Genomic DNA, 26,219 nt, shown 5'->3' with positions numbered 1-26,219 from the left:
AAAATCATTCTAACAAGCTTTTGACTGACCCCAAAGCAGAATAATATAAACCTTTAAAAACACCAAAACTTAACTCTGGAAAGTTCTTTGAGTTTATTTTAACATAAAAGGAATAAACGGCTCATGAAGTATCATTTATTTTTGGATTACAGAATTTTTTTTTTTATTTAGTTGTATTTCATAGAAATGGGTATCAGCTGATGAATAACCTTAAGTGTGGAGTTTCTCCCTTACTGATCCTGGTACATTTCATAGTAGTAAGGAGAAAACCAATGTCAGAGTCAAGAAGAGAGAAGAAGAAAAGTGAATAGAAATACAGAATTTTCTTTGGAGGGAAAAGGAGAAGGGGGGGGGTGTGGAAATCTGTATGTGGGAAGAACTTTCTTGCCATGACCTCAAGATACCACTTACATGATTGTGGAGACTTTCCAAAGGTGTTGCTACCTGGCAGACAGGTAGTAAAAGTTAGAGGAATTCTGCAATATTTTGATGTCCCAGTTTATATACTCTATACATGTACATAGACATAGAGTGTGTGTATTGCCATCTGTATTGTAAAGGGGAAAAGATAAAGTGATGAGTAGTACACAATAGGCTTTGTTAAGCGTTTTCTTGCTCATTGATAACTTTACAAGAAGTTTGAATTACTTGTGTGTGTGATTTTTTAATGCTTTAAAATAAGTTTTTGTTTTAAAGCCACATGCATATAAATGTAAGGCTTAATGAGGCAGTGTGCTCTGTGTCTATTTTCTCAAGGTTAAAGTGCCTTTCAACAACTAATTTAGAAACCTAAGTGTAGTGACTGATAATTGCCTAGAGAAAACCCACAGCTGTTTAAGTAGTGCTGAAATTGTGGCAAAACTGACAAATAGAATTAACAATGTTAATAAGATAAGAAGATAAAGATAGGGCAAATGACAGAGTGGAAAGATGAAGGTAGCAAGAGTAACGCATCCATACAAGAACTGAACGTGCATTTCCAGTGCTTTTTCCTTTATGCTAAGCCCTTCTTTTATTAGTCTCTAAGTCACCAGCAGAACGAGTGTTTGCAAGTTAAACAATTCAGATACGTGTGTTCAGTCCCTAATTCACATCTGATTTTGAAAGAAGACATTGCAGTCACGGCTAAGAAAATCAATCAGATTTTGCTTTACTAAGGCACGGTTTTATTCGTGGTGCTTTTTAAAAGTGCATTTTAAATGTATTTCTCTCTGTCATTACATGAATGGGAATTTCTTTACCCCTCTTTGTACCCTTATGATTCTTATCAGTCAACTACATACATTACAAAGGAGACCAAAGCCCTGTTTTTGGATTTAGTGACCCAGTATTACCAAAACAAAACAAAAACCCTGCAGAAGTCTTTAATGTGTTCTTACTAATTATATTTATCGGGTTAATGTTCTTTGCCTGCTTTCCAAACAGAATGGGGACAAGTAAATAAGAAAAATTAGGTGAATGTTATATGGAAATTATTGAATCATCTGTGTTCTTCTCACTCTACTGGTTAAAGCATCCTATGACATTTGGAAAATTATTGTAATATCTCTTGAAATTCTACTCTGCATTTGGGAAATTGGTTTTTGCCTCTGGTGCTTTATGCAGATTTTAATGACTGTTGTGATAAATCCCCAGAAGTTTGTTCTCAGAAACCACAGAGACTCTGAACCCTCTGAATGTGGCAGCCTTGATGGATGTGCTAAGCCACACTTTGGAAGCATTTCTGGTTATTTAATGTTTTCTGTTCTGGATTATTGACTCTTCTGCCTGTTGAAAAATTGGTCTCTGGCGACATGGTAGAGGTCACACGTTGCCTATTATTGTTTTGTTTCTTTGATCTGACACAGCAATTGCCTCTGGTAATTATACTAGTTCCAGAGGGTCTTGATGAGATGTGTTTATTTTACAGAAGAATTTCTGGTATTCCGAGGAAGAAAGTAAAAATTTCCAGTAGTAACATGTAACTCCCTGTCAGAAGGGAAAAGATAGCATTGTCCCTTATCTTTTAATTATGACAGCTTTTATATAATCATTATGAAATTAGTTCATATATAACAATGAGCATTTCTATGGCAATTCAGGACATATTACATATCCCTAAGTATATTAGTTAAAAACAGTTAATCTTAGAAAATAAAGTAATTAGGGCTAGGTTTTTATTTCAGTAGTTAAATTGCTTTTGGCTTCAGAAACTATCCAAGGAGAATCACCCAGGTTTAAATGTACAGAACTATTAAAGGAGGCTCAAAATTTTGTCTTTTGTTTGCATTTTCTAAAGATTTTCAGCAAGGAGAATGACTAAAAATGAAATAGAACACTTTTGTTTTGAATGCATCATAAATTTTGTGCCTTTTTTGGAATGTGCTTGACAAGACATAATATCTCTTCAAACCTGTTTACTGTATAATTGAGTAAGACACAAAAAAACTCAATGTATTCTTTTTTGTTTAAATTCAACTCCAGTTGTAAACACAGTGTTTTGCCCCAAGTGGTTGCAGTTTAATGGGAAAGACAGATACTAGAGCAACAAATAACAATTTAAAAGAATACATAAAATGAGAAAAGAGCATAAGAAAACTGTAACTATATGCTTGTTTTTAATTTTGAGTTATAGACTCTTTGAGAACTTGCAAGAACCATGTTTGATTTCTTGGTCCAATAATCACATAGTATCTCTCTCATCAGCGAATATATTTAACAGAGCAAGGGTGTGTTAACAGGCATTAAACAGTAATGCCTTAAACAAGAGGCAGTAAACAAGGCATTAAACAGGAATGTCTTAAATAAGAATTTTTTATATGAAGCCAAAGAATCTGATAGCTGTAAGAGGCAGTAATGATGTGTATATATGATTGTAAAGTTTAGTAAGTGAATTGTATATATCACCAAAGACCGGTTTTTGGAACTTGTACATTGTCATTTGTTGCTAGAACGCTGCCTCCAAAATATACAAGGAGATACATCTCAACTTTTCTTAGTATCCTCAACGTAGCACCAAGCTTACAAAAAAAAAAAAAAACAAAACACTACATAGTACTTCTAAAATTTTCTGCACATTTATTTTGTGCCAGGCACTATTCTAAAAACATAAAATCTATGTATCCTCACAGAAATCTATGATACTGATTGTATTGCCCCGTTTTACAGATGAGAGATTAAGTTAACTTGCCCAGTATCATACAGGGTAGTGGGTACGGGATTTGAATGAAGGCCATGTGACTCCAGACCCTGTGTGCTTAACTACTTCAATGGTAGGATTTTTACAAATGCCATCTGGCTGGGTGGATGATTGTTAAACTTTGGAAAGTAGGTGACAACCTCTATAGAACAGAATGTATCATTTTCACTCACATTTTTTTCTACTTCAAATAGCTTGGTTTAGCAGGGGAAAAAAAACAGGCTTTTGAGCCTAAATTTGAATTCTAGTTCCATCACTTACAAGCTAGATAACCTTGGCTCCTTCAGAAACCGGACCACTGCTCTGTCTCCTTTTCCTCTTTCTGAATCTGCTTGTTTCCATGTGGTTTCATTTAACTTAGTCCTTCATCCCATAAATGGAAGTTAGCTCTAGAGTTTGCCTACATTCCTTACCCCCTCTGGCAGGAATAAGTCCTAGGTGGTTCGTGTATGCTTCATGCTGGTTCCCATGGGGAGGCCCACAATGTCTCATTGCCTCACTTTTGATACTAAAAAAAGTGATGCTAAACTTGATCATTGGTTCAGAAGGCTGTACTAGTCTTTTTATGTAAGGGGCTCAGGCATCCGTGGATACTAGTCTCCACCAGAGTCCTAGAACCAAACTCCTAAAGACACCGAGGGCAATTCTGTTATTCTTTGTGAAGTAACTTTACTCTCTGTTCATATCTGTCTTTCATCAAACATTACAGTGAGGTCTGGGTTTTTTCATTGAGAGCAGAGGTGGTGTTTTTATTTTATTTCAATTTTGTAAATCGTTGCTTGTCTTTGTGGCTGTTTGTCCAGTACCCAATGTTAAAACTCGCATTTCAGCCTTGTTTTGCAGCCCGGGAATACGTAGACGCACTATTTTTTAAAAAATCCACCCGCCAATGCAGAAGCCATAAGAGACTTGGGTTTGATCCTTGGGTTCGGAAGATTGCCTGGCGGAGGAAATCGCACACAACTCCAGTATTGTTGCCAGAAGGATTTCTTGGGCAGAGGAGCCTGGTGGACTGTGGTCTACAAGGTTGCAAAGAGTCCGACATGAGTGAGCATCTGAGCACATGGGTAGACAAGGAAAAATCAGCAAACAAAGCTCTTTTTCCTTGGCTTTTATTTATTTATTTTGGCTTGGCTTCACAATTTAGTAGGTGTTTACATAATATGAATTTTTCCCAATTGGGTTATTATTGTAGGTGTTTTAACTACAGAATGGCATACATGATTAGGTAGCCTAAGACATCTGCTGCCATAGACAAACTGATTAGATTCCACTCCTGTCTTGGCCATTTCCTCATAGTATGACCTTGGGCAAGTTCCCGAACTTCTCTAGACCTTGGTTATCCTAAAAATGGAGGCAGTAATTGTATTTTCCTGGTGGTTACTAAGTTCCCCTGTTATTATTGTGGTTTGACAAAGAATGTTTCCTTTCAGATTTCTTGACAATGAGAGTGATGACAATTACTGCTACTACCATCACCACCATGACCACCACTGTGACCATTCCCTGTGATACAATAACGATGTGCATGCATACTAGTTACTTCAGTCATGTCCAACTCTGCGACCCCATAGACTGTAGCCCACCAGTCTCCTCTGTCCGTGGGATTTCCCAGGCAAGAACACTGGTGTGGGTTGCCATTTCCTTCTCCAGGGGATCTTCCCAACCCAGGGATTGAGCCTGTGTCTCCTGCTCGGCAGGGAGATTCTTTACCACTTTTGGACCTGGGAAGCCTCTGTCCTTCTGTAGAGAAGGGGTAAAGGAAGAATAGAAAGACACCAAAGCACACTGTCCTGGTGGTTTGCACTTGATCCCACTTGCATTTGCAGCAATTAATTATGGTGCTGAAAGAGCTTTATAGGGTACCATACCTTTTTTAGAGATTACCCAAAGAGTGCCTATTCGCATTTCAGAGGTCTGTGGTGCTATGCCAAGACAGTTAGCATAGTTTTCCCCGTGTAATTTCACAACAATAAAAGGAAACACAGGAAAGCAATATAGCACAGTCTCCCAGACAGTGACAGTCAGAGACATAAAATACGTGCCTTTGTATGGAAGTCACAGTCTGTTCTTGTTGTATTTCATTTAACAACTGATTTGAAAAAGCATTTCTCCATTTTCTGACCTGAAGTTAGATTTATTTACACTGACTTTCAATGGGATGTCGGGCTTCCCTGATGTCTCAGACAGTAAAGAATCTGCCTGCAATGTGGGAGACCCAGGTTGGATCCCTGGGTTGGGAAGATCCCCTGGAGAAGGGAATTGCTACCCACTCCAGTATTCTTGCCTGGAGAATTCCATGGACAGAGGAGCCTGGTGGGCTATAGTCCATGGGGTTGCAAAGAGTCAGACACGACTGAAGTGACTACAACTTCTTCACTTTCAGTGGGATGTTATGCCTGGGGGCTCTTTGAGATTCGGAGGAAGAGACTCAGTAGTCTAGGTGGATAAGGTCAATGATATCAGTGATCCTAAATATTATGTACAGCATATGATATTAAGAATACCCATTTGCTCAGTCGTGTCTGAGTCTTTACAACCCCATGAACTCTAGCCCACCAGGCTTCTCTGTCCATGGAATTTTCCAGACAAGAATACTAGAGTGGGTTGCCATTTTCTTCTCCAAGATATTAAGACTACATTGCACTAAAAATTCTTCTTGTTTTGACCTCTTCCCTTCTTTGGGTAGCATTGAACTGTCAATGAAGAACTTGACACTCAGCACCAAAGAAGTTTGGGGTCAGTTTTGTCATTCTTCACCTTATCATTATCATTTTTAAAACTGCCTGGTTGTGTTTTCATCTGGAATATCAGCCCCTTCTTTTTGCTCTCCCAAGGCTGTTCCATGGGAATTTACTGTTGTCTTCATCTGAGCATTTCCCAGGGTTATGCTCTTATATTCTGTGTATCTTCTATGATGGTGAAACTGGATCACCCCTGTTTATATTGATTTAATAGTTTAACCAGCACAATATTTATTTGCTATATCTATCATATTACTCCTTAATCTACGTATAAATTGAAGGGATTAAGACTATGTAATCGTCCATGTATATTTGAGTACTTCTTTATTCAACTAAAAAGGTCCCTTGGAGAATGTAGGTTTTCAATGATGAAAGGAAGATAACTTGTTGAGCAGGTAATAGATTAAGAAGAGGCAAGATTTTCAGGCATTTGGTGCTCTTGAGAAAGGCTAAAGGTCCACCTTTGAAGTTATTCTATTGTTTTCCGCAGTAAGAAATCTCTTGGGTGACCATGCTAGTTCCTCAAATTTTTCTCCCTTCAGTGAGGAAGAAAGGTCAAATGGCCATTGGATTTTGACTCAGACGCATGTACTAGTCACATGGTGTATTTCTCTTTAGACATGTGTACTAGTGACATGGTGTGTTTCTCTGTAGACGCATGGACTAGTGACATGGTGTGTTTCTCTGTAGACGCGTGGACTAGTGATATGGTGTGTTTCTCTTTAGACACATGTACTAGTGACATGGTGTGTTTCTCTGTAGGCGCATGGACTAGTGACATGGTGTGTTTCTCTGTAGACGCGTGGACTAGTGACATGGTGTGTTTCTCTTTAGACACATGTACTAGTGGCATGGTGTGTTTCTCTGTAGACGTGTGGACTAGTGACATGGTGTGTTTCTCTTTAGACGCATGGGCTAGTGACATGGTGTGTTTCTCTGTAGGCGCGTGGACTAGTGACATGGTGTGTTTCTCTGTAGGCGCGTGCACTAGTGACATGGTGTGTTTCTCTGTAGGCGCGTGGACTAGTGACATGGTGTGTTTCTCTGTAGGCGCGTGGACTAGTGACATGGTGTGTTTCTCTGTAGGCACGTGGACTAGTGACATGGTGTGTTTCTCTTTAGACGCGTGGACTAGTGACATGGTGTGTTTCTCTGTAGGCACGTGGACTAGTGACATGGTGTGTTTCTCTTTAGACACATGTACTAGTGACATGGTGTGTTTCTCTGTAGACGCGTGGACTGGTGACATGGTGTGTTTCTCTTTAGACGCGTGGACTAGTGACATGGTGTGTTTCTCCTTAGACGCTTGGACTAGTGACATGGTGTGTTTCTCTTTAGACGCATGGGCTAGTGACATGGTGTGTTTCTCTTTCAACCTCCACTCTGTTTTGACTGTGTGTGGTTCTGTTGAAAAATAGATTGCTGTAGAAAAATTGAATGTTTATACTTGTTCTGGTAGGGTTTTACAAGTTTGAACAAAACCTTGGTTTTTCATTACCTACCTGTTTCATATATTTAGTACTTCCTGTTTGAATCCTATCTTCAAATTGTTTCAGAAGATAGAAAACATAAAATTAAAATTTCATGTTTTAATTGTAAAATTTGTAAACTAAATTCTTTAAGAATATCATAATACTACTCCTGAAGCCTTAAAAAAAGAAACCTTGGTATTTTAGGAAAATTTCACTTGAGGGGCTTTGTTGATTTTCTCCAACTTACAACTTGTAATTGAGTATTATATGTATACTTTGGCACATGTACTTATAAGAAAAACCCAGTAATTTATTTTTTCCAGTTTTATTGAGATATAGTTGATATATAACATTGCATTAGTTTTAGGTATACAATATAATTTTTTGATATATATGTGTGTGCTTAGTCACTCAGTCATGTCCAGCTCTTTGCGACCCCATGGACTGTAGCCCTAACCAGGCTCCTCTGTCCATGGGATTTCCCAGGCAAGAATACTGGAGTGCATTTCCATTTCCTCCTCTAGTGAAGCTTCCCAACCCAGGGATCAAACCCACAAATTTTGCATCTCCTGCATTGGCAGATGGATTCTTTACCACAAGCATCACCTGGGAAGCCCTACTTCAAAATGTGTGTGTGTGTTAGTTGCTTAGTCATGTCCGACTCTTGGCAACCCCATAGACTGTAGCCCACCAGGCCCCTCCATCCATGGGATTCTCCAGCAAAGAACACTGGAGTGGGTTGTCATTTCCTTCTCCAAAAGGAACTATAGAAAGAAAGAAAGTGAAGTCGCTCAGTTGTGTCTGACTCTTTGCGACCCCATGGACTGTAGCCTACCAGGCTCCTCCATCCATGGAATTTTCCAGGCAAGAGTACTGGAATGGGTTGCCATTTCCTTCAGAATACTGAGGATTAAATAAAATAATTTTTAGGAAGTGCCTGGTATACTCTCTAGCCCAACAATTCTCAGACTTTTCATCTCATTACCTCTTTATACTCTTAAAAACAATTGAGGTTTTTTTACATATGTTATACTTATTAGAAATTAAAACTAAGAAAATTTAAAAATACTTATTAATTTTAAAAATTAACAATAAACCCATTATACATGGAAAATAAATGAAAAAGGCAAATAATATCCTAATAATAGTTTGAAAAGACTTTTGACCTCATGGAACCCAGAAAGGGTCTTGGGGACCTTGACCAATCATTAACATAGCTAATAATTAGCACCCAATAAATTTAGTTATTATTACAATATATGGAAATTTTTGTAGCTATCGATGAGAAGTAAAGGCGATTGCATCAAAACTTCTTACTCTATGCTTTCCTGAGGTCCCAAATAAGACTGTGATTCAAACTAAGCAAAAGAAACAGCATTGTTTTTCAAATAAATACTAATAATACATGAATGAGTTCTTTGAATTTTAAAAGGCTCAAATCTTGCTTTTAGGAATTCACCAATTAAATATATTATCACAAAGCTTTCTTTTTTTTTTTTTCCTTTTCCAGAGAAGAATCCTCCTAGGGTAATAAAATCTTAGTAGAGAGAGAAGTAATTTGATATTTCCTCTGAAACCACTGATAGCGTTCCTTTGGGTTATGGCAGCCCACCACTCACCAGTTTAAGGGAGAAGCCCTTGTCACTGTGCTGGGCTTCACGATTGACAGGTTAATCTTGATTTACTAGTTGGAGAAACTTTGCTTAAAGCACTTATTATGGTTTGATCCTTAGATACAAGATCCCTTAAAGGGACTTTTTGAAAGCCCCTTTGGACTCTGAAGACAAGAAGCAAAAGTGATAGAATAGATAAATTGATAAATTATCTCAAGAAATGTATAGTTCATATAGCTTCTATTGTAACAGGATATGTGCGTATAGTTTATATCAGCTCTATGTGTACTTTGCAGACATATAACCCTCTACTAATGTCAACTTTCTCCTTTTTCTTTTTCTTTGTGGGGGTGGTATAGACCATGGGGAATTCATATGCTGGGCAACTGAAATCTGCTCGATTTGAAGAAGCTCTCCACAACTCCATTGAAGCCTCTCTGAGATGTAGTAGTGTGGTACCACGACCAATTTTTTCCCAGCTGTACCTGGATCCTGACCAGCATCCTTTCTCCTCTGCAGGTAAGTTTCTCAATTCCACACATTTCTGCATGCCTTTTAAAAGAAGTGGGAATTCTAGATCTGGGGATCTCTGAAATATGTGGGTTAAATGTTAAGCCAATGCCTGCCTCCCCATCCTCAGATATCTTTTCAGAACTATGAATTTTTCTTTTGGTTATCTCCCAATATGCATCTTTTTATTAAATTAGCTATGATTTATTTGCTTTCCCAGACGTAAAACCCAAGGTGGAGGATCTGGATAAAGACTTAGTACACCGATACACCCAAAATGGAAGTCTGGATTTTTCTAACAACCTCACAGTAAATGAAATGGAAGATGATGAAGATGATGAAGACATGTCAGATTCAAATAGCCCACCAATTCCCTATTCACAGAAACCTGCCCCTGAAGGGTCTTGCACTACAGACGGTGGGTTTCCTTTTTGATTTTTCAACTCCTTTAATATTGTCTGGCTAGTTTCTAATCATTGATTGGGTGCTTAAGGCTGGAAACCAGTAATTATAGAAAGGAATGAGGAGTAATCATGCTTTCACTCACATTATTGCCTGTGACTTCATAGCAGGTGTCTATTAAGAAAGACAAGCATTATCACCCCATCTTATAGATCAAGAGACTGAGAGAGACAGCCTCTGAATGACTTCTCTGAGATGGTATGTGGCAAAGACAAGCCTAGGCCTAGCTCAGGACTTTTTCAGTGCCTCACGAACTTCCTGCAAGAATGCTGCTCCAAAGTGATCTCTTTCTACTTCTTTCTGTTCCACTCAAAACAACAACAGAGATATCATGTGTTTTAATATTTACCTTTTTCATGTATTTTGAACATTCATCCAGTATATTGTTATCAATAGAAGATGAAAATGAACATTTTTTTTTAATGAACATGTTTTTATCATCCCATTTTATTTATCTTGTCAGCCTCCTCTTCTAGAAAGGCTTTTAACCACACTTTTAAAAAAGAAAATCCTACTTAAACATTTTCAATATTTCATGTTTTTGGTCACATAACAAATTATACTCTCTTCCCTCCATTAATGGTATATGGTCCCGCTTCCTGGCTATCCCATTCTAATTAGTTCATAATCTGATTGTGGTAAAGAATCCACCTGCCAATGCAGGAGACGCAAGAGACGTGGATTTGACCCCTGGGTGGGGAAGATCCCCTGGAGAAGGAAATGGCAACCGACTCCAGTATTCTTGCCTGGAAAATTCCCTGGACAGAGGACCTGGTGGGCTCCAGTCCAGGGGGCTGTAGAGTTCGGACATGGCTGAGCGCAAGCTCTTGATAGTCTTTAGTTTGTCCACAGCTCTTTCAGCGTGGTTCATTCTAAGGCAGTTCTAAGAGTCCTCTCACTCAAAGGCAGAGCAGCCCTGACATTTTCGTAATGAAATTGACAGTGGAATAGGGCAATATAGTACCTGGGCTTGTGTCAGCAGACCAGCTTCCCTTCTTGGGAAATCTTCTATTTACCTAAGACTCACAGGAAGGTAAAGCTATTTTTAGAGGCAATTTAGATAAGCAGATACTTAACACCTGATGGGCTTCTGGGGTTTGCCATTCAGATGTAAATTTTGGTTGCTAATTTCTTATGTAAATTATTGGTAGGTTTCTACCCCACTGGGAAGCAGTTGATTGTCTAAAGGGGTAAAGGGCCACCAAATTTTAAGCCTCCAAATACAGCTTTGATTACTTGAGTTTGTGTTTACAGCTGTTTCAGTAAACTTTCCCCTCCCCCACTTAGATTACTCTGTAACCTTCAAGTTGGAGATAATTGGAGAATGCAAATCCTGGTTCTGTGAAGTGAAAACCTTGGCTGTTTTCTTAAGGAAAATGCTGATGAGGTTTACAAAGAAGTGCTCTGTACTAGGACTCCTTTAAAATTAAAATCATTTGCTACAAGAGTCTTGGTTTTAAGACAGCATGTCAGTATTACTTTCAAAAAATGAAACTATTTAGCGGCAGGTGTGTCCAAGAAATTGTTATATTTGTGCCCCATTCCGTATCTTTCTTTCCTTGTGTACAGTAATCAGGCTTGCACCATCCTTAGGGTACTTTCCCCCAGATCATCTAGTGGCTTCTAAAAGAAAAATCCTATCTTTCTTTCAGGATTAGTCCAGAAGAAATTTAAAATTACCCTAGAGGGGCGTATTAAGGTTTCTCCATTTTATTTGATGTTTTAATTGAGATTTATTGAGGATGAGATGGTTGGATGGCATCACCGACTCAATGGACATGAATTTGAGCAAACTCCAGGAGATGTCAAAGGACAGGGAAGCCTGGCGTGCTGCAGTTCATGGGGTCACAAAGAGTTGAACAAAACAACAATATTTATCATATTAACATTCTGACATATTTCAAACAGTGAAGGAATAGAGCTATCTGCTACACCAGATATCTGGATCCTATAAATCTTGAAATAGAATCACATTTCGTAGATTCTTTAGCTACTTCTTTACAGATGCACAGAGCTTATTTTCAATCTTTTTTTAAAAAAGTTAAATTAAATATTGCTCTTTGCATAATATATATTTTTCTTAATTGGGGGTCCCTGATGATATATTTTGTATATAATTAGCTGATCTGAATCCCAAGAGTGAAGATTTGTAGGAAATAGTCCAGACTCTTGTGAGCGTCTTCTCAAAATAACTATGAAGTAAACTCAGGAACTTTTCTTTGATTTCACAACCTTTTCTGGCTTTGGATTGATTTGTTTCTTCCTGACTCTTTCCCTGGACTCACCCTTGCCTTCTTTTCCTCACCTATTTCCTCTTAATTAAATGATCTCTAGTCTTGTGTTGGTGATTAACTGAAAGGCAAAAAGACAAAATAGGACATTTAAAAAATGAACTTAAAAAGAATTTAAGTATAGTTCATTTACAATATTGTGTTACCTTCTGCTGTAGAGCAAAGTGATTCAGTTATACATATATACACATTCTTTTTTGTATTCTTTCCCATTATGATGTATCACAGGATATTGAATATAGTTCCCTGTGCTTTACAGTAGGATGTTGTTTATCCATTCTCTACATGCCCGTTTGCACCTGCTAACCCCAACTCCCAGCGTTACTCCTCCGCTCCTTGGCAACCACAGATCTGTTCCTTATTAGACTTTATTTTTTTTTAAGGACAGTTTTAGATTTACAGAAAAATTGAGAAAACAGTACAGAGTTTCTGTATATCCCCACAGTTTGCCCTATTGTGAACATGTTACATTATTAGTAATTTTAGTGCTGACTAAAGTCCATCGTTTATTTGGGTTCTTTAGTTTCTACCTGATGTCCTCTTTCTATTCCAGAACCCATCTGAAAGTGGTCATTCAGTCATGTCTGACTCTTTGCAATCCCCTGGACCGTAGCCTGCAAGGTTCCTCCATCCATGGGATTCTTCAGGCAAAAATACTGGAGTGGGGAGTCATTTCTTTCTCCAGGGGATCTTCCTAACCCAGGGATCGAACCCTGGTCTCCTGTATTACAGGCAAACGCTTTACCGTTTCAGCCTGGGAATATCCAGAACCGGTCTTCAGTTCAGTTCAGTTCAGTTCAGTCACTCAGTCATGTCCCACTCTTTGTGACCCCATGGACTGCAGCACGCCAGGCCTCCCTGTCCATCACCAACTCCTGGAGCCTACCCAAACTCGTGTCCATTGAGTCAGTGATGCCATCCAACCATCTCATCCTTTGTCGTCCCCTTCTCCTCCCACCTTCAATCTTTCCAAGCATCAGGGTCTTTTCAGATAAGTCAGTTCTCCACATCAGGTGGCCAAAGTATTGGAGTTTCAGCTTTAGCATCAGTCCTTCCAATGAATGTTCAAGACTGATTTCATGTAGGATGGACTGGTTGTATCTCCTTGCAGTCCCAGGGACTCTCAAGAGTCTTCTCCAACACCACAGTTCAAAAGCATCAGTTCTTCAGCGCTCAGCTTTCTTTATAGTCCAACTCTCACATCTGGAAAAACCATAGCTTTGACTAGATGGACCTTTGTTGGCAAAGTAACGTCTCTGCTTTTTTTTTTTTTTTTTTTGTCTCTGCTTTTTAATATGCTGTCTAGGTTGATCAATAGATCCAGTCTGGGGTACTATTAGTACATTAAATGTAGCTGTTGTGTCTCCTTAGGCTCCTCTTGGCTGTGACAGTTCCTCAGACTTCCTTTGTTTTTTATGATTCTGATAGTTTCAGAGATTATAGGTCAGGTGTATTCTAGACCTTCTATTGGAATTTGATGTTTTTCTCTTGATGAGACTGGGGTTATATATGGGTTTGGTGGAGGAAGATCACAGAGATAAAGTGTCATTTTCATCTTACTGTATCAAGGGCACATACTTGCAGATGATTTATGGGTGGTGATGTTGACTTTGATCACCTGGCTGAGATAGTGTTATCTCCATTCCCCATGAGTATCCCATCCCTGCTGCACCCTCCCCCCATACTGTTGAAGAAAGTCCCTACACTCAGCCTACACTTTTTAAGGAATGGGGAGTTACACTCCACATCCTTGAGGGCAGAGTAGCTACAACAGTTTTTGGAATTCTACTGCATGGAAGTTTGTCCCTTTTCCCTCGTTTATTAATTTACACAGTCATTTGTTTATATTCATTCATGAATATTTATTTTATTTGGGGGTTATAATCCAATATTATTTTATTTTCTTGTTTAACTTTTTTCAGTGTTAGCCCTTGGTAGCAATTTCAGTTGGTTCTTGTGCCCCTTTTATATGCTGCCATCATTATGAGTTGTTTTTTTTTTTTTAACACAAAATAGAAAATTTTCTCTTTTCACTATAACAAGCAGCTGTTTATTTTAAATTTGTATTTATTATTTTTAATTTTTGGCCATGCTGAGTCCTTGTTGCTTCATGTGGACTTTATTGTGGTGAGCAGGGGCTACTCTGTAGTTGTGGTGCATGGGCTTCTCATCGCTGTGACTTCTCTTGTTGTGGATCACGGACTCTAGGGGCCGAGGGCTCAGCAGTTGTGGCTCACAGGCTTAGTTCCCCCTTAGCATGTGGGATCTTCCCTGACCAGGGATCGAACTGGTGTCCCCTGAAATGCCAAGTAGATTCTTAACCACTGGACCAACAAGGAAACCCATAGCACTTTTTGGAAAAAAAAAAATTTAAGAGGAAAAGGTTTGCTTCCTCCTTCTATGAGAAAAATTTTTCTCCTAGAATCCAGTCATTGTTTAATAATTATAACTTTTCACCTCTAGGTTTCCTCATGTCATAAATGGGAAAACCTTCAAAGGCTAAAGTGCTGAAAGCTATTAGTGCTTCTTACTTTGAGTGGACTGTGTAGTTTTCCTTATACCACAGACATCACATTGAAATCATCTTTCTTCCAGAGCAAATCCTGATTTCTTCGGATATTTTGCACACGAACTGTGTCTTCTCTACTCTATTCCTGTTTAGCCCCAAACTAAAATTGTACTTTTCCTCCTTAATCTCCCTTTGGCTGTGATGTATTGCTTTGAGAAAGCTCATTAGAAAAGGACACCTTTGTGGCTTGCAGAACTGAATTTTGAGGATTTACCAGGGCTTCGCTGGTGGCTCAGACAGTAAGAGTCTGCCTGCAATGCGGGAGACCCCTGGATTGATCCCTGAGTGGGGAAGATTCCCTGGAAAGGGGAATGGCTACCCACTCCAGTGTTCTTGCCTGGAGAATCCTGTGGACAGAAGAGCCTAGTGAGCAACAGATCGTGGTGTCCCAAAGAGTTGGACACGACTGAGCAATTAACAAATTCACTTGCAGTAGGTGTGAGATAGGTGGATGCTGACAGAGCCCATGGCTGGCAGGGACTGCTCTGACAAGTGCTCCAAGGATTCAGCCTAGAAAGCTAGGTGACGAGACTTAGTAAAGATAGGCAACAGAGAAGCCATAGGAGAGTGTCCTACATCAGACCAGGGACAGTCTCGTGGTCTGAGTAACCTTTATTCTGTGGTCAGAGTGACGTTAACTCTCTAACCTGGAGTCAAGAGACCAGGGTCCCAACTTCTTGGGTTTCTGGGTATTTGACCTTAGACTGTTTTTTTAACCTTAATGGGTCCCAGTTTCCTCATCTAGAAACTAAAGGGATAGGGATGGATTAGTGTTACCCAATCTTTGACTCACAAATTTCTCTTACAGTAGTATATAATTTTTGGACCCCTTAGGAATTTAAAAACCAATTATTTCACTGTATGTACTAATTCTTTTATCACATGTGATAAAGAATCAATTTTAAGTAGAAAATACTTATTTTAGATCAATATACTAATTACTCTTTGATATTATTCATGCATGAGAAAAAATTGTCTACATTTTATCTGTTAGTTGCTGTTTGGGGCTTTCCTGATGGCTTAGCAGGTAAAGAATCTGCCTGCAGTGCACAAAACACAGGAGATGTGTGTTTGACCCCTGGGTTGGGACAATCCCCCTGGAGGAGAAAATGGTAACGTGCTCCAGTATTCTTGCCTGGAAAAGTCTATGGACAGAGGAACCTGGTGGGCTATAGCCCATGGGGTTTATAAATAGTTGGACATGACTGAGCACATAGCAATTACTGTTTAATTTACTTTAAATTGATTGTGTGAGGAAAAGCATATTTTGTTGACAAATTCAAAAATAAAATGTTAAAGTGTTTTTTGACTTTACGGGGAGTGGCAGAGGAGGGAAGCCAAGTGTATGTATATGTTTCCCAGCATCAAAAATAGGCAAGATCCACTTTTATTACCCAAACTTTGGAATTTTTACATTTTTAGGATTAAAAGTGAAATTCACTCAGTCATGTCCAACTCTTTGGGACCCCATGGACTGTCGCCTGCTAGGCTTCTCTGTCCATTGGATTCTCTAGGCCAGAATACTGGAGTGGGTAGCCATTCCCTTCTCCAGGGGATCTTCCCAACTCAGGGATTGAACCCAGGTCTCCCACATTGTGGGCAGATTCTTTACCATCTGAGCCACCAGGGAAGCCCAAGAATACTGGAGTGAGCTGTCAATCCCTTCTCCAGCGGATCTTCTGACCCAGGAATCGAACCAGGGTCTCCTGCATTGCAGGCGGATTCTTTACCAGTTAAGCTACCAGGATGTACTAATTTATTTTTATAATTTTTACTCCACGTGATGAAAAAGTTTCAGACTGCTCTTTGCAGAATTTGTCTGCAAATAATATGCTGCTGAAAGAAACAGGTTTTTCTCTCTTACACAAAAGGCCAAATTGGATTGTTGTTGTTGTTTAGTTACCAAGCCTTGTCTGACTCTTTGCAACCCCAGGGACTGTGGTCTGCCAGGCTCCTCTGTCCGTGGGATTTCCCAGGCAAGAATCCTGAAGTGGGTTGTCATTTCCTTCTCCAGGGGATCTTCTCGACCAAGGGGTTGAACCCTCATCTCCTGCATTGTCAGAGGGATTCTTTACCACTGAGCCACCGGGGAAGCCCCAAATTGGATTATAATCACCAAAATTTTACCTTAACATTGCTCTTTTTTTTTTTTGGTGCCCTAGAAACATATTGGTGCATTTTATATAATTTTACAATTTGATCAATGAGGGTGAGGTTGACTCTAACTTTCATATCTAGCAAAGAGCACCTTAGGCATGTTTGTAAAATGACTGTGTCCATCAAACACAATCTATGTTCCCCAAGCTTCCCATTATTAACCACTAGCCTATTATGGGTATAAATTAAGCAACATATCAATATATGTGACTGATAATAAAAACCAATCTTAAAATGTGTGATAATCAAAGCCACACATTGATATGGGCTTCAATCAAGTGAGTGCTGAGTTCGCTCAGCTGATTTCCACTATCCCTACATGTATAGCATAGAATGTCCTTGGAACATTTGCTTTAAAGGTAGAATATTAGAATAATTATTAGTTTTTAGAAATTGGTAATGTTATCTATTTTAGTTTCATGTATAGTTCTACAGCTGGAGAAGGAAATGGCAACCCACTCCAGTGTTCTTGCCTGGAGAATCCCAGGGACAGAGGAGCCTGGTGGGCTGCCATCTATGGGGTCGCACAGAGTCGGACACGACTGAAGCGACTTAGCAGCAGCAGCAGCATAGTTCTCCAATATCATGGAGAACCTTTATGAATCTCCAGGACTTTGATAACTCCCCTTTGGAAAATCCTGTATCAGATGACCTTGAGATTCCAGATAGCTCTGGTGTTCTAAAAGTCTTGTTGTTCAGTTGCTAAGTCATGTCCGACTCCAACTGCAGCACTCCAGGCTTCCCTGTCCTCCACTCTCTCCTGGAGTTTGATGCTATCTAATCATCTCATCCTCTGCTATCCCCTTCTCCTTTTGCCTTTAACCTTTCCCAGCATCAGGGTCTTTTCCAATGAGTTGGCTCTTTGCATCAGATGGACAAAGTTATTGGAGCTTTAGCTTCAGCATCAGTTCTTCCAAGAAATATTCCTGAATATTGATTTCCTTTAGGATTGACTGGTTTGATCTCCTTGCTCTCCAAGTGACTCTCAAAAGTCTTCTCCAGCACCGGTTTGAAAGCATCAATTCTTTGGCACTCAACCTTCTTTATAGTCCAGTTCTCACATCCGTACATGACTACTGGAAAACCTTAGCTTTGAGTATATGGACCTTTGTCAGCAAAGTGATGTCTCTGCTTTTTAATAATTTGCAAATTGGTACAGATTGGTACTGACTCCTATATTCTTTCTAATATGGAGTGACTGAAAGTTCCGAAAGTTTGTAGTACTACTTCTTAGTGACAGAGAAATCTCCTCAAGCAACCTGTTTCCATCAATCAGTAATCGTAAACCTCTCATCACTGAATTATCTACATCCTTTGGGAAGGTGTTTATGTTTTGCCCTTTGGAGAAAGTTGTAATAATGGTGCTACCTACTAGGGATAGATTTGCTGTCTATACACGAATTAATAATTTATTTGATTTAAAAAAATTACTGCTCCTTTTAGGACTTATTTTTTTGGTTGCACAGCATGTGGGTTCCTAGTTCCCCCACCAGGGACTGAACCAGTGTCTTCAGCAACAGAAGCGTAGTGTTCTAACTTAACCTGACCTCCATGAAGTCTCTTTTTTTAGCCTCCTAAGGTTAGGATTTTAGAATTTGGTAAAGACATTTGTGTTAACCCCTCATGGTTTTGGCTCTGGAGTAGAACTATTCTTAGTGCTTTTTCCCCCCAAGTTGACTAATACATTTTATGCCTGTTTTTATGTAGCAAACTTTCCATGTCTCACATCACGGGACATTATGGGACTCATTTCTCCTCCAGGGGATCTTACCAACCCAGGGATCGAACGCACGTCTTCTGTGTCTCCCGCATTGGTAGGCAGGCTGTTTACCACTAGCACCACCTGGGAAGCCCTTATCTCACATAACAAACTCCACGTCTCCCATCACTGGACATTATGGGACTCATTATGTAAGCTTGGACAAACACTCTCACCTTTCTGAGACTCAATTTCTCCATGTGTGAAAGGGATATAGTCATACCTAGCTAGAATTGTTGAGAAGATTAAATAATAAAGTCTCTGCAGTGCTTAGCACTCCACTTGGCTTATGTTAAGTGCTCCATAAATTTTAACTGCCTTTCATATCGTATCATCAGCTCCCAACTTTCAAACTTGAGAGTTTTATCCCTTAATGGAGGGGGAGACAGCAGATTCTTTAAAGGGTTCTATGCATCTATAGGCTCCAAAATATATTTGTAAACTGAATAAATAATATGACCCCATATATAAAAGTGAAAGTGAAGTTGCTCAGTCGTGTCCGACTCTTTGCGACCCCATGGACTGTAGCCCACCAGGCTCCTCCGTCCATGGAATTTTCTAGGCAAGAGTACTGGAGTGGGTTGCCATTTCCTTCTCCAGGGGATCTTCCCAACCTAGGGATCGAACCTGGGTCTCCCGTATTGCAGGCAGACGCTTTACCATCTGAGCCACCTTATTCAAATAAATACAAATGATATTGTGAATAATAAAATACAAATTCATTCAAATTGTTAAAGAATTCACAATAACATTTGATATTGTTTTTCTCATATTGTAAACACTGGAAGTTACATTTGAGTTTTTAGTTTTAAAAGAGGATCTACAAGCTTGAAATGGTTGAACCCCATTGTCTTTATCATTCTAGCCTTTTATTTCCTGACTTTTTTCTAATTTTATCATGTCTGCTTTTGAGGTTTAATGATCCAAACCATACAATAGATTCCTGTGCACCATAGCTTCATACCATATTTGGTTGTTGTTTTCATTTATTTCTCATATACTCACTGATGGCATTCAATTTTTGTTGGCATTTGGCTAATATCATAATATGCATTGATTCTGGGAGAGCCTAGCATGGTTCTGGCCCTCTATATTTTGGGCGATGATGATGACGCTCTACCTAGGGTTGTGTGTGAGAATTAGCCATCCATCCTCCATTGTCCAGTTTCTGTCAGGTGCCCAACTATGGCCAGAAAGGTGGGATGCTCCAGGGGCCCAGCTTGGACCAGGTGCCAGCTCCAGCTCAGTCTGGAATACCACAGCTGTCCAGGGGAATCCCATAACCAGAGTGTTGGGAGGATCATTTCCCAGAAGACGTGGAGATCGGAGCTTTGTAGCAGAGCATAGCTGTCCTCTGTTACATTGTTTTGTAATTGCCAATTCCTTATACATCCTTGCAGTTGACTACAAGTGAGTTCTTAGAGGATGACACATTCTGTTCAGCTCTATCCCCAGGCCAAGGACAGCACTTGTTGCAAATCATTTTCTTTTAATTTTATTTCTTTATTTTTGTCTGTGCTGGGTCTATGTTGCTGTGTGCAGGCTTCTAGGTGCGGTGACAGCGGGCTGCTCTTCCCTATATTGGGCAGGCTTCTCATCGTGGTAGTGTCTCTCTTTGTGGAGAACAGACTCTAGTTGCATGCGCTTCAGTAGTTGTAGCTCATGGGCTCAGTAGTTGTGGCACACAGGCCTAGTTGCTCTGTGGCATGTGGAATCTTCCCAGACCAGGGATTGAAACCACACCCCCTGCATTGGCAGGCAGATTCCTAACCACTGGACCACCAGGGAAATCCACAGATCATTTTTAATAAATTATGAACTAATGAATTAAGGTAATCATTTATGGTTACAAAGTTGTTATGTAAGGTTTTGTCATTTCTTATGATGTCTCATCTAGTGAAAATAATCTAAACAGTTTTGAGTTCTGGTTCTAACCCATTCATTTATGATTCACTAAACTCTGAGCTTCAGTCTCTTCCTCTGTGAAACAGAAAATATCTGTGTTCTATGATCAATCTGATTTAGAGAAGTGAATTTGCATTGAAACTAAGAATACTATATTATGTGCATATAAAGTTATGTATGTTTGTCAGTTTCCTGTGTATTTATCATTTTCTTGTGGATCAGAAAATATGAAGTCATCAGTGTTGGCTAAAACAGTTGGAAATATCTCCTTTTAGTACCTTTCTGGGCTTACCTAATGGTTCAGTGGGTAAAGAATCTGCCTGCAATGCAGGAGACATGGGTTCAATCCCTGGATTGGGAAGATCCTCTGGAGCAGGGAATGGCAACCCACTCCAGTAATCTTTCCTGGGAAATCCCATGGACAGAGGAACCTGGTGGGCTACAGACCATGGGGTTGAAAAGATTTGGACATGGAAGCAACTGAGCATGAGCATCTTTTTAGCTCTGCTCAGGGGAGCACATGTGGTAGATGTGTATTAGAGAGGTCTATGAACTTTAAATTTAGTCCTTAATAGTGATTCCCACAGGCAAATCTAGTCTCCAGATGGGTGATGCAGAGTTATAACCTCTCTAAACATTCCACTGTGTCCTTTTTCTTTTTTTTTTTTTTTACTGGTTTCTAGGTTTTTGTCAAGCAGGAAAGGATTTGCGTTTGGTATCTCTGTGTATGGAACAGATTGACATCCCAGCAGGATTCCTCCTGGTGGGGGCCAAGTCTCCCAACCTTCCTGAACACATCCTAGTGTGTGCTGTAGACAAGCGATTCCTACCAGATGATCATGGGAAAAATGCACTTTTAGGTGAGTATTTCATACCTGCAAAGTTCCTTCTGAGATAAAGGAATTAAAATACGAGTTTATTTTAAGTTATCACAGAATTTTTAAAAATCACAGAATTAGCTGGGGACTATATATAGTTTAGTTTAAGTAAGAAACATTTTTTCATTAGTTGTTGTTCAGTCGCTCATTTGTGTCCAACTCTGCAACCTCATGGTCTGCAGTGTGCTAAGCTTCCCTGTCCTTCACCACCTCCTGGAGTTTGCTCAAACTCTTGTCCATTGAGTCAGTGATGCCATCCAACCATCTCATTCTCTGTCATCCAAGCATCTCATCCTCTTCTCCTCCTGCCTTCAATCTTTCCCAGCATCAGGGTCTTTTCTAATGAGTTGGCTCTTCGCATCAGATGGCCAAAGTATTGGAGCTTCAGCTTGAGCATCAGTCCTTCCAATGAATATTCAGGGTTGATTTCCATTTGGATTGACTGATTGGATCTCCTTGCAGTCCAAGGGACTCTCAAGAGTCTTCTCCAGCACCACAGTTCAAAAGCATCAATTCTTCAGCGATCAGCCCTCTTTATGGTCCAACTTTCACATCTGTACATGACCACTGGAAAAACCACAGCTTTGACTGTATGGACCTTTGTAGGCAAAGTAACATCTCTGCATTTTAATATGCTGTCATCTAGTAACTTCTCACAAGTTAGCTTTCACTTTTTTACTAACTCTCAAAATATTCATCTTAATGAAGAGATTTTTAAAACCAGGCATTAAATAATGCTATGCAATTTATCAAAAATAATTATTTTGTGAAATAAAATAGGATTCACTCTCTATAGAGTCATTGGGCTGGACCTGATATAAAATCAACTCTCAATTATTCAACTGTGGATTATCCACTTTGTAAGTTATTGATAGCTATTCTATACCATCCATTATTTCTAATTATACTTCATTGATGTGGTTCTCATTTTATATTTAGCATTAGTTCAACCAAGATATATAGGAATATATCTATGTTGTAAAATGTGTAACTTTTATCTCAGAATTTTTTTACTTTCTAGTGTTACTTTAAATCTGGCCCATTTTTCACAACATAGCTTCCCTACATCATGGAAAATGGCAAAAGAGTGGATTTACTTTTTAATTATTATTTTTAAAGTTGAATTATAGTTCATTTTCAATATTATATTAGTTTTAAATGAATGGCATGAATTATTGTTGATTCAAGTGATTCAGTATTTTTACAGACTGTATTCCATTGAAAATTATTACAGGATAATGGGTATAATTCCTTGTGCTGAAATATATATCCATGTTGCTTACCTATTTTATATTAGCAGTTTGTATCTGTTAATCCCTTACACCTATCGTGCTCCCTCCTTCCCTTTACCCACTGATAAGCACTAGTTTTCTATACCTGTGAGTCTGTTTGTTTTGCTATATCATTCATTTGTATTATTTTTGGATTCATAGTAAGTGACATCATACAGTTTTCTTCTTTCTATCTGACCCATTTCACTAAGCATAATACCCTCTGAGGTCATCGATGTTGTTACAGATGGCAGAATTCCATTCTTTTTTATGACTGAGTAATCTTCCATTGTGTGTGCGCATGTGTCTGTGTGTATACATGTGTGTATGTATATGTATATATTAAGGCCACTACATACGAACCTTCAAGTTGCAGGCTTTCAAAGACGTGAATGTATATCTGCATGTCCAAACATGTAAGGTGTGAGTGAAATTGCCGCTTGCCCTCCATCTCCTATTGCTGACAGTCCTCTAGCTCCACCATCTCCCACCTCTTCTCCCTCCTCTAGTCAGTAACTCTTCTTGCCTGTTCACTGGATGCCAGGCCCTGTATGCCAGCAATACATACAGTATTATACATAATACAGTGCAATAGTACAGTATCAATACAGTACTATTGCACTTTTAAAAGATACTGTACTGTAGGATTAAAAATGTTTTATTTATTTTTTCTGTTTGTCTTTCATGTATTATTTGTGTGAAAAGTATTATAAACCTATTATGGTATAGTATCATATAGCCAACTGTGTTAGTTGGGTACCTAGGCTAACCCTGTTGGGCTTATGAATAAGTTGGATTTATGAACACACTCTTGGAATGGAACTTGTTTGTATATTATATATATATCACATATATATTTAAATCCACAGGATATATATATGATGTATTATATATACATATATATACATACCACATATTCTTTATCCATTTGTCTGTTGATGGATACTTACATTGCTTCCATATCTCAACTATTGTAAACAACATTGCTATGAACTTTGAGGTGCATGTATCTTTTCAATTTAGTGTTTTCATTTTCTTTGGTTTTATACCCAGCACTGGAGTTACTAGATTATATAGCAGTACTAGTTTTAGTTTTTTAAGGAACCCCTATTATTCTTTTCCATAATGACTGCTCCAATTTACATTTCCACCAAAAGTGTACAAAGGTTTCCTTCTCTTCACATGCTTTCCAGCATTGGTTATTTGTAGACTTTCTGATGATAGCCATTCTGTTGCTGCTGCTAAGTCGCTTCAGTCGTGTCCGACTCTGTGCAACCCATAGACGGCAGCCCACCAGGCTCCACCGTCCCTGGGATTCTCCAGGCAAGAACACTGGAGTGGGTTGCCATTTCCTTCTCCAATGCATGAAAGTGAAAAGTGAAAGTGAAGTCGCTTAGTTGTGTCCGACTCTGAGCGACCCCATGGACTGCAGCTCACCAGGCTCCTCCGTCCATGGGATTTTTCAGGCAAGAGTACTGGAGTGGGGAAAAAAAAAAGAGTACTGAAGTGGGGTGCCATTGCCTTCTCTGGATAGCCATTCTAACAGGTGTGAAATGATATCGTTGTTGTCTTGATTTGCCTTTCTCTAATAATCATCAGTGTTGAGCATCTCTTCATGTGCCTATTAGCCACCTGTATGTCTTCTTTGCAAGAATGTCTATTCGGGTGTTCAGCCCACTTTTTGATTGAGTGGTTTGTTTTTTCAATACTGAGTTGTATGAGCTGTTTGTGTATTTTGTCATACTAACCCATTTGTGGTGATATCATTTGCAAATATTTTCTCCCATTCCATAGGTTGTCTTTTCATTTTGTGTATGGTTTCCTTTGCTGTGAGAAGTCTAGGAGTACATAGGTCAATATCTTGAGTCAGAAAGTGATCCTGCACATGCTTTGTGAAGTTTCCTTAAACTACAGTTCAAAGCCCACTCTTAATTCATAGAAAAAGAAGTGATAATTTTCATTTTCATGGGCTTTAACTTTTCAAAATATCCATTTTCTTCTTTTAGTGATATTGAGCAGATTTAATATAGACACCTAATGGTAAAGTTTGTACACTGGACTAAATTAGCAAAGAAGATCCAAGTATTCTTTTGTTCATTCATTCATTCAACAGTATTTGTTCTAAAAAATCACATTAGGCTATGATATGTGGGCACAAGAATGATAAGACACAGTCTTTTCCATCACAGAGCTAAGAACCTAGTTGGTTCTGGAAGAACACCTTTTTGTTGTTGGAAACCTTTTCAGCACTTTAAAAGCATCAAAGTTTTATCAAGTGGAACAGTGCATATGTGGTTCTGACTACAAACAGAAAAATCTCTTATAATGCCTTTTTGCTCAATGCCTTTTCTTCATGACTAGAGGAATCCTCTCAGAATGTCATGGAAAGGACACAGAAAAACCATCAGAATAATAGATTTTATAACCCTTTGTAATCAGGAATATGAAACCAAAGACTTTGGAATTAAAACTGGGTTTAAATCCCAAATTTGCTACTTAGCACTTAAAGAACTTGAGCAAGCTACTTATATTCTTGAAGTCTCAGAGTCCTCATTTATTGGCATATAAAGAAACCAGTAATGCCTACCTTGCAGGGTTATAATGATCAAAGGGGTGATATTTATAAGGTACCCAACAGCACAGTGCCCGGCACATACTTGCTCTTTAAATGGTAATTATTCTGCCATTCTGTCATATTTGTTAAATACCCTTATAGACATGGGACTTTGTTTAATAATTTTTTATTAACCACTACTCCAAGTAAAGGTGTAGTGCCACAAAATGGTAAAAGTTTTCTCTCAGACAGGCCCAATGAGATTTTTATAAGTTCATTACTCTATTGTGGAAAAGTTAATATTCATCTAACATTTCTTACTTAAGATGAATGATTTTAGTAGCATTAAAATATAGTGGGGGGAATTCCCTGGCAGTCGAGTGGTTAGGGCTCTACACGCTCACTGCTAAGGGCCCAGATTCAATCCCTGGTCAGGGAAGTACCCACAAGCCATGTGGCACAGCCAAAAAAAAAATTATAAAAATAAATAAAATTTTTAAAAGACTTAGTGGGAAATTTTTTTAAAACTTAAAATATTCTAGAGTCCTTGTGGACTCCAGTAGCAATTTGTCTAAATTTTTATATAGATTATGCAGATTCCAAAGACTATGGGGGAATTGATCCACTAGGCGGTGCATATGCCCCACATCTCCCAAGCAATTGAAAGATCTGATTGCTAGAAAAACTAGAAAGGTAATTTAGCTGTAAGAGATATTATTTTTTTGTGATAGTGACAGCATGAACTTTGATTCTCTCTTGAATCAAGTTAAACAGAAACCCATACAGAGTTTTAAAAATGGACTGTAGCAGTCTTACTCTTTTATATTGCTAATTCTCATCATTAGTATGAAGTTTC

The 26,219-nt window shown here is 38.9% G+C and overlaps 1 protein-coding gene across 1 annotated transcript in view; it reads left to right on the top strand.

Moving 5' to 3' along the window:
* Positions 1-26,219, top strand: part of GREB1L (GREB1 like retinoic acid receptor coactivator) — a 244,611-nt gene that overhangs the window by 128,677 nt on the left and 89,715 nt on the right. Inside the window, exons 3-5 of the mRNA XM_043444069.1 lie at positions 9,367-9,526; positions 9,738-9,935; positions 21,344-21,520. Coding sequence (XP_043300004.1) covers positions 9,370-9,526; positions 9,738-9,935; positions 21,344-21,520 — 532 coding nt within the window. The 5' untranslated portion in view covers positions 9,367-9,369. The remainder of the gene's footprint in view (positions 1-9,366; positions 9,527-9,737; positions 9,936-21,343; positions 21,521-26,219) is intronic.

Source organism: Cervus canadensis, chromosome 23 (genome assembly GCF_019320065.1).
Source record: "Cervus canadensis isolate Bull #8, Minnesota chromosome 23, ASM1932006v1, whole genome shotgun sequence".
Classification (NCBI taxonomy): domain Eukaryota; kingdom Metazoa; phylum Chordata; class Mammalia; order Artiodactyla; family Cervidae; genus Cervus; species Cervus canadensis.
Note: the sequence above shows the minus strand (reverse complement) of the source record. Positions and strands in the feature narration are given on the sequence as shown.